The following is a 12,117-nucleotide window of genomic DNA, read 5'->3' on the forward strand; positions in this document are numbered from 1 at the left end:
TATATACTTATATAAATTTATCAGTTATTCTTTTTCTTCTATTAGTGCCATCTCCTTTGAAGGTTGGCTATCATGGTGGCTACTTTTATTTTAGGTGCCACGCTTTGAAACAATGACTTGCTCTATAAACCAATAAAATGGTATTGCAAGTTAAATCTTACTTTTCTTTCTTCCTTGAAATCGGTTGAATTGCATAAAGTTTAATGTTTTTTATGTATGATATCTAAAAGTCGTTTGACCAATTTCTCCTTATCCTCCTCTCATTATTTTATTCGAGCAGCAGAATTTCAATGAATAGATAAATAAGGATCAGAGGTATTTTGTTACTACCGTCATTTTCATACATGAAAATTGTGCTTTTAAAATGTCCTTCAATTAATACTACTCCTATCTTTAAATGTAACATTAAAGCCAGAACACGTCTCCAGAGGTATTTGTGTCGCCATAGAAATTATGACTTTGTTTGCGAGGTCTAGAGGAAATCTAGATTTCCGTGTTCAGGTATATTTTATTGCACCGTTTTGGCTTGAATCCAACAAAAGCTAAACAAGCGACTACAAGATTAAATTAAATTATTAATATTAAAGATCTTACCCGTTCTCGGAACTTGTATAGTTATAAAAGTATAGATAGTAGTTTTCAAATTGCAAGAAAATCATCAGAAATGGAATTAGACTCATTTTGTAAAAGGTAAATATATGTGTATGCAGCAAATAGTATCAGAAACTATTCGATTGATTTCTATCTTCATAACATTAGAATGTATAATGCTAGGAATATTTGCAAAATATTAAATAATGGCGAGCTGTTTCGCTAATAATAGTTTTTAACTTTTTTTGAATGGTTTGAAAAGACGTCAATATTTACTTTTAACATTAATTCTATAGAAATCTAAATGGCAGAATGACCAGCGCTGTGGAACACTCCGCTCCTCAGCATAATGCTGAGCCAGGGCCAATTACAACCACAGCACACACGCATTACATACTTAATACATACCTTGTTCTTAAAAAAAAATTTTATCTCTGAAAGATATATTCTTTGTTTTTTTTTTGATCGTTTTTATTTTGTGTGTTACTGTGTGTGTGTTTTGTTAGTAATAAATGTTATGTCTGTATATTATAAAGACTGCACCCGCGGGCTTCGTTTCGGCGTAACGTACGGAAAACTATGCTACACCATAGATACCTTTCGCTTTTCCGGTACTTTTAATAACTAAAATACAAATTACTCGAATTTGTGCATTCTTCTAGTTTTGACCTTAGCAACATATATGCGATATTTTTTTATTTATTTGTGTCGTTTATACGTATATATTTAGCTGCTTTAAAGATTTTAGTGGCTTTTTAATTACAATTTGACACATTTCTTACAGTCATTCTTAACTGTTGAACCATGTGTATTGACGTATAACATAAAGTTAGTCTGACACACTTATGGAGCAATTATAATTCATGGTCCGAAGCACGGAAAGGCTACGGTAAAAATTGTACGCTCCACCGATTTTTTATAACTGTCTCCCTGGCTGAGTAGTTAAGCGAATAGCAACCATTCGAATTCCGGAGAAACAAAAAATTGCTCGCTTGGATACTAACTACTACTACTAAATGAATACAGTTCTGAATTGATGTTTATGTTACCTTACATTTATATAAATTTAAAATTTAACACCTAGGTTATATTTAAACCATTCGTGTATTGCACGTTTGCAGGTCTATTCGAGAAATTGCTCATTAAAAACAAACCAAATTCTAAATGTGTCAGAGTAACCAAGACATATAGCTACTAGTGAAAAATAAAATTTCCAAAAAAAATTATATAACGAATGAAACACCAACGATTAATAATAGAATTTGAACAAAAAATATAAAACTAATAATCATTGAAAATCTAAATATATGTGAAGACACGTAAAGTAATGAATCATTTTCAAATTCCTGAAATATTTATAAAAAAAATATCAATTATCTTAAATAATTATAGAAAGACCAGACAAAAACATTTGAGTTTGTAATGTCATTTCAGACTAACATACTTTCAATATTACAATTACATAAAACGTCAGCTTTGACACAAAACAATAAAAAATATATAATTATGTCTTAACAAATATGTATATACTTGCCTATACAATTTTAATTTTTATAATGATAATTTAAATATTTGTAATAATAAATGTTTACCAAATGCTTTTTGCCCTCTTTGTTTGGATATAATATGGAAAATTATACAAAATCTAGGTGAAATTAGAATATTTTCTGAAAATATTATGTAGTGAATAAAACAACTTCAATTTTCTTTTATGCCCGTATTTTTTAAAATTTTATTGTCATTTGAACAACACTCGAAGGCTCTCAAAGATAATATCTGAAGACCTACTGAAGTCGAGCTTCAAGTCAAAATCAACATGCCATTTCTAATATGATTTTATCATTTATAATGTCTATAAATAGTCTTATTGTGTGGGTTTTTTGTGCCCGTTTTGAAAACATATCAGTTGAATCCCGTATTTACTATTATTATTATTTTATTACCTCAGAATTGATTTTTCAGACATAGTTTTAAAACCTATTTTTTATTACCTTATATTTTTTTAGTACACTTGGAGCAATATATGAATCTTCTCAGAACAAGGCCTCCTGTTAATTTTGCGAACGGATGGCGTAGTTTTGCTCTTTCGCGAATTTTGTAAACGTTTTTGACATTCATAAGCATGCCCTAAGACGCATCTAAATTGAATAAATGAATTTTGATTGATTGATATGTTCTGGAACTCATTAAATATATAGGCAAGTAACCCAACGCTCACCAACACGAAACAGTTATTGCGTTAGGAACCGAATTGAGTACCAGCTTTAAGTTATAGATGTAATTATGACTAACTCGTTCATATAGACGATTCCGTATTTTACGTAGAAGTTCTATAAAGTTATAAGAGAGGCGATGAATTTGAAATATCACATAATTTAATGGCATATTTTAAAATATCGTCTCACGATTCACGCCTCATTCGAGTGTCTCTGTCCCAGATATTTTCACTGCGCAAGCATTGCGATAGGAATCGTGATATCTCCAGAGATAAAAGATATATGTCCTGATAAATTTATCTGCGATGAATTCCTTGTAACTTTTGGTTGCTTTATACTGAGGATTTTATTTACTAAGTAGCCGGTATTAAGAGGAATTGAAAGTGGAAAATCCTTATAGCTAATACAACAAATGTATATATATAATATAACTTATTATATATTTTCGGGATTTGCTTAAAATATTGTCGCTAATGTGGGATTTACACTATAAATCGAGTACATATGTGTCAGCGAAGACCAACAAGGCACTAGCATAGTATGTACATAGTCCTACATCTTCGTTTCTTATGCCTCGGTACGATTATCAAGTCGAATATTATCGCTACACCACCGCCAACTTTATTATTATTTAGTTACCTTGTTAGGCTCTAGAAATATTGTATTTTAAGTAGGTGAACATCCAAACGCCGTCGAATTTTTGGATTTAAGGTGGACGGTTTCCTTACGATATTGTCCTTCACCGTACGAGCAAGTGTTAATGCGCATACGCATTGGGTGCGATGGGTTTCGAACCTTTTATGGAATATTATCTTGAAATAAACACATCTTATTGTTTTACTAGTGTAGCGTGGATTGTTGATATCGCAAATTATCTCAGATATTTCAAAGTCATTGTTTATCGGTTACCGGAAATAAAACCGCGTTTTATTGTTCTTAACTCAAATTGATACAAAGATAATCGTCATCTTTTTGTGTGTACTCATTGTTGATGTGCACTTATTTATGAATTATCTTCATTTAAGAACAAAAATTTTCAAGCATCGTCTTTATAACTGAAATGTATTTGCATTCACTACATTCATTTTAAAAACAGCACAATCAGCCATATACACATTTGATAATTAATATCATACTAATTATCATGATGTCATAATACATATACCACATACAACTCGACTTAGAGTCCTTTAAGAAAAGAGCGTTCTTGAAAGACCGGCAGCACACTTGCGACACTTCTGGCAATGTCAGTGTCCACGGGCGGCGGTATCACTTAACATCAGATGAGCCCTGCCAGTTTGCCTCCTATTACATTTAAACAATTTAAGGGATGTATATTTAGAAACATGTTTTACAGAAAACACTTTTTTATGGGATTGAAGCTATGTATTATTGTAAACTTATAATTATTTGACATAATTTTAAATTAATCCGACGTTTCGCGTGCTTTACATCGTGCGTGGTCCGGTAAAAAAGTGTTTTCTTTAAATGTGTAAAAGCTATGTTAATAAAAGACAATACACAATGTTTTACGCTTAGTAATATAAATGTGGGTCATGTGTTATAATGGCATCTCGTATTACATTAATATGAGATGCATAATATCAGAAGAGCAATATGTATGAAATAATTATTTTTAATCACTCAGCGGAGCTTAAATTCTCGTTAGTATAAAAGCTTGACCTAGCCCACATTCAAACCGGTTGAGTTTAGTTCTCTGTCCTAGTGTTTTAATAAATAATGAGGACGCAATTATGATAACAATGGGCCGAATTAATGGTGACCCGTATTCCTGGGACGGAACAAACAGAAATGTCTAATAAAAACAAACATACATTTTTCGTACTATTATTGTTTGGGCACTCATATACGAAAACATGACGTAATATCGGGGTCGTACAAGTATGACGTAATCAAATTTACTGCAATATATCTCTCCCCCTTGCTTCTTGTCAGCAAAAGTAAGGCTCTCAACAGTACATGAACGAAATAATTTTGTTTATTAATATTCGAAAATGCATTTTGTTTTCAAGCATAGACAATATGTGGGTAATATGTGTAAAAAGTAAATAATTACTGTTGACGTAATCGCCAAATAAGAAAATCGAAGAGTGATTAGCTTCGATTGAGCGTATGATATAAAATTAAAATAATTTCAGGAACTGATTTTTTAATGGTAGTTCAGTTAAATATACTATATGATATCACGACTCATATAACGCGAATACAACCACGGGGTATGCCCAATGTTTAATACTTATGCCTGGCAAATGGTGCGAGTTCCTAATAGTTGCTCTTCAGTCATAATTTCTAATATAATACCCTAGGTTTCACAATGAATAACTTACAACTAACATAAAAAAATTGCATTGCATTGCAATAAGAAACAAATTGACTTTACTAGTAGTTATTTACTATTGTCCAGTGTTTATATTTCAGTCACAATTTGTTTTTAAGTTAAACATGTAATCTTCGAAAGTAATTACTACGATTACATGTTAGACATCGACACGACCATAGTCACGGTATAAGTTACGTTTAGTTCTGGGTCATTAATTATCGTATATCTCTTTTGAGATGTCCCCAAGAGGGAACAATGATTGAAAATCTTTTCGACTAGTAAAATAATTCGTTTGATCAAAATGAGAAACAAATCCAGTTGGTATTTTTGTAATCGTATTTCTTGATCCAATAAAGAATTATTTTTACGCTCCGTTCCATACTTTTCGGGAACCATTGTTCAGAAAAATAAGACTTTCATATTTCGGAGTACTAGAGGCTGTTTACTATAAATAATGAAAATTACTATAAATCGATTAAAATCGACAGCGAAAATTAATACAACTTAATTTCTGCTTTATATTCGCAAAATATACAAATATTATATTACCTAAAGTATATGTTTCATATTTCAAACAGGTAATAATTATCGCATAAAATTATAATTTTAACAGATAAAAATTTTACCCCACATTTCGTACTCTGCACTACTAATATTCTCTTTTCTTGTTACAGCTTCTCCCAGAAGGTCGACGAGGAGGAGAACAGCGGCGGGGTGACTCTTCACCCCCCGGACGGGTTCTACTCCCACCAGCACAATATTCACAGCGGACATCATGGTCATCACGCGGAGCCTGACCGCGGTTACATGGAGGGCAACAGATATGTTACAGCAGTTCATCGACCTATGCCTGGTGGGTATTGGGGAATACAAATTAATTTACTATATTTCTGTTTCTGAAAACCTAAGAGCAATCAACCGTCTTCATTTTTGTAAAGCTTTATTCGCTATATAAAAATAATCAGTTGCGCTACAACCTCTTTAGGTCCTGTCCTCAGATTTCTGAATCTCTTTCATGTTCATTTTTAAATCTAATAGGCAAGTAGGTGATCAGCCTCCAGTGCCTGACACACATCGTCGACTTTTTCGACATGTCGGTTTCCTCACGATGTTTTCCTTCACCGTTCGAGCAAATGTTAAATGCGCACATAGAAAGAAAGTCCATTGGTGCACAGCCCGGGATCGAGCCGCTAAACACTGCTCCTACGCTATATTACATAATTTTATATTTACAAATTAGATTATGAAGCAAAAAGAAAACGTTATTATAAAGTAAAAATAGACCACACGAACAGAGTGTTTTCCCTTTAGACACTCTCTTATGTTATTCTTATTTATAAATTAGGTAAGACATAAATTACTTTATCTTAGGGTAGATCGTAATGTCTCAGATGACATATTATGTATTACAAAAATATATTAAGTATGCGAATTATCGAACTGGAGGGTAACTTAATTATTTGAATTTCATTCACTTTATAATTCGTTTGCTCGAGATATTGCGAAATATCCTGATAAATTTTCTCTTTTTCCAAGCCCGTATACTCGATACGAATGTTACTCGGAAAATAGCGATAGCTTTGTGCTCGTGACGTTTATAGGGGCACCTATTCAGCGATTGGATACGAATTTGTTAACACATTAGGTAAATTTTATTTTTAAACTGAGGCAGATATTTCTATTTATGACTTGTTTATATACTTATTGGGCCTATAATAGGTAGGAAGCCGGTAAGAATTACTCTCCATAGTCTTTATTTTGTAAATTAAAACATGGGCATAATATCAGAAAGTTTGATAACAAGCTACTAATTTATGATAAGACGTTCATCTCAAATACACAAAGAATTTTACATACAATAGAATAAACAGTGGTAATGAGAATTTAATTATACTTGTTTGTATTTACAATAACGTGTAGGAAATTTGCAAGTCAGGTTAATTAGTGATTTACATTGCTATTATACTGGGTTATATTTTAACTGCGAGATATTAATAGAGTTTTAAATGTGTTAATTAATAAATGGATATATTGCGTAAACTATGCAATAAATGTCAGTAAATGTCAACATTGATAATAAGACCAAGGTAACTGGTAAGTCTCGTATCGTAGAAACGCAAAGATACATTCTTTTACTAACAGTAGTTATTTGATTGGAGATACTTATTATAGAATATTTCTTTCAGCTCTAAACCATTCTAACTCGTCATGCTCGTCTGCCTCGAATGCGTCTACCGGTGCAGGTCTGTGCGCAGGCGCATCGGAACCGGCGCCGCCACTTTATATCGCCGCGCCGCCAGAGGGCTTCGGATTGGCTGTTCATACCAACAGGTACATACTTACGTAAAAATAGGGGTCTTTATTGAGTGTACAGGTTTTTTAAACTAGTGTTCTATGGAATTTATAGAAATTAATATAAAAAAATAAGGTCTCATTTTTTGTGTTCTTTTTTTAAAAGATTATATATTTTAAAATTAAAAAGTTTAATTTCGAAAAATGTGACCCGATTTGACAATTGAGTTCCTTCCATAGGCGTGGCACAGACGTGGGGATCATTGGCAGTACTGGGATTGCGCAAAAAGATTCCAGTTTACCCCAAAAAAGGGGAAAACTTACCCGAGGGTATGTTAAAGGAATGCAGACCTATCCTACTCGAATGGTAGTCGAAATAAACCTTCCCTTGTGTTCGAGTCTAACCTGCATACAATGTATGATGTTCAGATGTCAAGGCATAGTGGCTTTAGTTCTCATAAGAAACAGGAATTGATAAGGAATTGCGAATAGTATAGGTTATATAGTATATATTTCTATTGAAACTAATTAGAGCGGGTATGAAGTAGGCCCTAGAGTAATAGGTAATTGATTAGTAACATAACGGGTTGTTGAATTTCTTAATGTTTTGGAAGTTTATTACTACAAGATAATTAATTTATACAAGATAAATAATTACAACTACAAGATAAATAATTAATTAATTTTAATTGCATTCTTTTAGTTAACGTATTTCGTCTCTTTCTGTCAAATTTTTTTAACGCTGTGATAAAATGAAACAGTTGCATTAAGAGTTTTATTAATTGGGACGGTAAAGAATGTATAATAAAATGATTTTTTATAGGATCAATATGTTTTTTTCGATAGATAATGTTATGCTATGTGTTATTACTAGAGTTTTAATTCGTCAACGGTGCAAATTCCATAAATTAGTGAAATCTTTACTGATGCTTAGTTGGAATATAGGCATATACATCTACTATGTTTTTGAAGAAATATTTAACTATTGTTTTGATCGTAGTCCAATAGACATTATTATGATTGATTTTATAATATAACACATTGATTGGCTTTATAATATAACACATAACAGTTTTGTTACACAAAAGTCTTCATAGTAGTGATTTTTTAGAAGCGGTAGTTGTTATTAAGTTTACACTTAAAAATTATGTATGCAAATGAATGGCATAGTATAGTATCTAAAAGATGAATACGGAGAATTGTAAGCCACACCCCACTGATTGATTACGAGATTTTTAATCGGCCGATATGTCTTGACATTCGCGAAATCATACGCAGCACTTAGCATGAAAACAAAACATAACGCCAATTAGTTAACCTATGCAAATCATGAGTCATCCTTGTTACTCACTTGTATTAGATAACTTATCTATCTTGCTATCTGAATCGGCTATCCTTGAATAATAAAATTCCAAAGAGTATTTTAAAAAATACAGCAATGTTTAATGTACAGTTTGAAAGAAAAAAAAAAAGAAAAGTTTTTTTCAATAATGAAAAGTTTAAGCTACAAAGACATAATGATTATTTCTTGTGAAGATCAGGTGACTTCAATAAAATCTCTACACATAAAGGTTATTTGGCACTAAATATAATGCTTATCAATAACAAATGATAAACGCAGTGCATTTGAACTAATATTGTTTGATTAACATGCATGAAATTCACAATACGATTTAATCTAAATATTATATTATTAAAAGGACATACAAAAAAACATTAACTACTTAAACTGTTCCGATTTATCTTAACAAAACATTTATTAGATAATTAAAAGATTTATTTTTTAATTAATAATATATGTGATATATAATAATTCCTATTTCATATCATTAGTAATGAAATGTGAACATACATATTTAAATAATAGTTCAATTATATACTTGAAGGTATAAAATGATTTCCTTACATGCTTAATTCTTCAACATGATCTTAATCCATCTGCAAATCTCACTCCGCTGTTAGTAATTATGACAAGTTCTGCTTGTTCCATAGCGTCTTCTCCATACTGTATTCGGCCTTACACTTATACTTTGTAATGAATTTACTGACATGTTTTGAAAAAAAAATCTATTGTTGTCAGAAATAAAAGAATGTATTGCTTTATTACCATATACGAGCTTTTCATACTCACTGTGTGAGGCGCGATTTCGTGTTTATAGTTCAGAAGTGTAATTTAATTGTGATGACACTATTTACTTTACAATGAGTCTGACCCTTTCATCTGGAGTCGAGATTTATAACTCCCGAATTTCATAAGCGATAAGTCTCGATTCTGAATGTCAGGTACCCTCAATTTGATCATTTTCCATCGATTTAACGTAAAAATGACACCATGTAATTAGTGATTCGCTAACATAACGACTAACACACGACATAAAACAAAAATGTAAAAGTCTAATATTAAAATTTCAGTCGGTATGAAATGTCACAAGACTTGTTGGACAAGCAAGTTGAGATATTGGAGAGACGATACGGTGGGTTGCGCGCACGCAGGGCCGCGGTGACGATTCAACGCGCGTTTAGAAGGAGGCAGCTTCTAAAGAAATTCAGCGCTATTACTGCTATGGCCAAGGCAGCCGATTCGAATGCTCGACGAATGCAGGATGGCGATCATTTGATGGTTAACGGTGAGTAAATTAATTCTATATATTAGTTTTTTTTCAAAAAGGCATTATAAAATGTTTTAAGTGCTGTTCAAATATCAAAATTAACAAAGAATAATTTATTTCACAGATGTTGTTACTAGCTTCGAGTTTTATGATATGCTCCTTAATTTTGTTTATTTAACAATTTGAATATTAAAAAATATAACTATTTTTTTTAATATTCTCTCCGATCAGTTCAATTATCTGGATCATCAACTCTTCAATGGTTCGGTTATCGTATTACAATTTACAACTCGTATAAGAAACGATTCGTAAAAATTTAGGCAGTTTTATGGCCTATATACTGGCCGTCATATCTCTCCATTTATCATAATTAATATTTATTTACAACACACACATACACAGTATTTACAATATTCAGTAATAATAACAATAATTAAAGAAGAAAATATATAATAAAGAATAATATTTGAAAAAGTCTATTAGGTATGAGGGTGTGCAAATATTTAATCAATTACCGTCTAAAATTCATAATATTGCCGCGTTTATCAAATTCAAAAACGCATTAAAGATGCTTGTTCTTAAAACATTAAACATTGATAAATAGAAAAATAAAACAAATTTTAAAAGTGTGGTCCCTGTGTAGTTTTCTCGCTGGCAGTATTTCCATATCTACCATATCAATAATAATAATTAATCATATCTACATTTTTAGGCAACGATATCTACGCGAATACAATGCTACAAAAAAGCCCGGCTGGTGTGGAGAAGTCTCTGGCGCTCACCAGACCAATGCGGTCCATGTCACTACGGGAGAGACATGATGTCGACTTGGGGTAAGTAGATATAGTTTGCCCAAGTATGACGTAAACGTTAAACGTAATATAAAAATCCTGGAAGAGATCGCTTGTTAGCGATAAGGTCGCCCGTTGCATCCCTTGTAATTTATATATATTGTGTTGTTTGTATTTCTTTAGCAACGAAGTGTAAATAAATAAATAAAAATAAAATTTTTATCAAAATGATTGCCAAAATTTTAGGTTTTAATTTAGCAAAATAACTTTACAGATTACTCCAATGCACCAATTGTTTACATTTATATCACGAATTATAATTATTTTAGCCTTATATCAGAATCAATATATACATTATAGCTATTGTTTTTGTTGTCTATGGCCTCCCCCATTTTTACATTTAAGTTGTACATTTGGGGGGTTGTGGTCTAATTCCCCATGTGGACCAGCCGGATTGGGGAATGCTTCTTTCGTTTGATTTTGTTTGTTTGTTTGATTTTGTTTATCAGTTCTATTTATTTATCGGTTTTGTTTATTTTAGTTTGTATTTTCCTTATTGCCGATATTTGGTGTTTTATTCAATAGAAACTTTGCCTATTTTAATTGTTTGTTTATGTTCCAGCAACCACATCGGCTGTGATTCGAACGATGTGGATGCGATGGTCGCCAGGGTTCAGCAGTCGGCGCATCAGATACACATGATCGCAAGCGAAATTCCGCACAGGGGAGACGCAGATAGCGGGGTAAGTAAAATTATACAAAATAATCCTTTTTAAATTCTTTCAATTTTATTTAAATATTATAAATATAATAAATATATTATAAAACTATTTCTTGATAATGCAATATAAGGCAGTGTTGGCCTAGTCGTACGTACGTACGTGCGACCCTCATCCCAGTTGTCGTAGGTTCGAACCCCAGCTGTGAACTATCTATCTGCTCATACAGTGAAGGAAAACATCGTGAGGAAACCGGCATGATTTAGAGCCATAGTAAACGGCCTGTTAGGCACAGAAGACTGCTCAACAACTTGTTTTTTTTTTAAACAATGATCACGAAAAAAACACAGAAATGAGGCCCAGACCTAAATAGTTCTTGTGGTGAATTATTTTTACAATATAATTGGTCAATTTTTTAATTACAACGACATAGGAGACACTTAATTTTCAAATTAAAAGTAAATGACGAAGTTAAAGATAGCAAAAAACTTGTTTTGCTAGATTGATTGTTAAATATTTAAGATTTAAATAATTTTTTAAACAAATAAATTTAAATAA

At 31.8% G+C, this 12,117-nt stretch overlaps 1 protein-coding gene across 8 annotated transcripts in view; it reads left to right on the top strand.

Annotated features, from left to right (window-relative positions):
- Positions 1–12,117, top strand: part of LOC111004279 (IQ motif and SEC7 domain-containing protein 2) — a 132,202-nt gene that overhangs the window by 109,304 nt on the left and 10,781 nt on the right. For 7 of the 8 annotated variants that reach the window (XR_002600607.2, XM_022275249.2, XM_022275250.2 and 4 more), the window contains 6 exons: positions 5,823–6,001; positions 7,335–7,479; positions 7,681–7,770; positions 9,853–10,067; positions 10,762–10,882; positions 11,463–11,583. Coding sequence is in view for 7 of the 8 variants with exons in the window: in XM_022275249.2 (XP_022130941.1) it covers positions 5,823–6,001; positions 7,335–7,479; positions 7,681–7,770; positions 9,853–10,067; positions 10,762–10,882; positions 11,463–11,583 (871 nt within the window). In the remaining variant the exon portion in view is untranslated. The remainder of the gene's footprint in view (positions 1–5,822; positions 6,002–7,334; positions 7,480–7,680; positions 7,771–9,852; positions 10,068–10,761; positions 10,883–11,462; positions 11,584–12,117) is intronic. The other variant, XM_022275252.2, reaches the window with a different exon arrangement.

Source organism: Pieris rapae, chromosome 18 (assembly GCF_905147795.1).
Source record: "Pieris rapae chromosome 18, ilPieRapa1.1, whole genome shotgun sequence".
Taxonomy (NCBI): domain Eukaryota; kingdom Metazoa; phylum Arthropoda; class Insecta; order Lepidoptera; family Pieridae; genus Pieris; species Pieris rapae.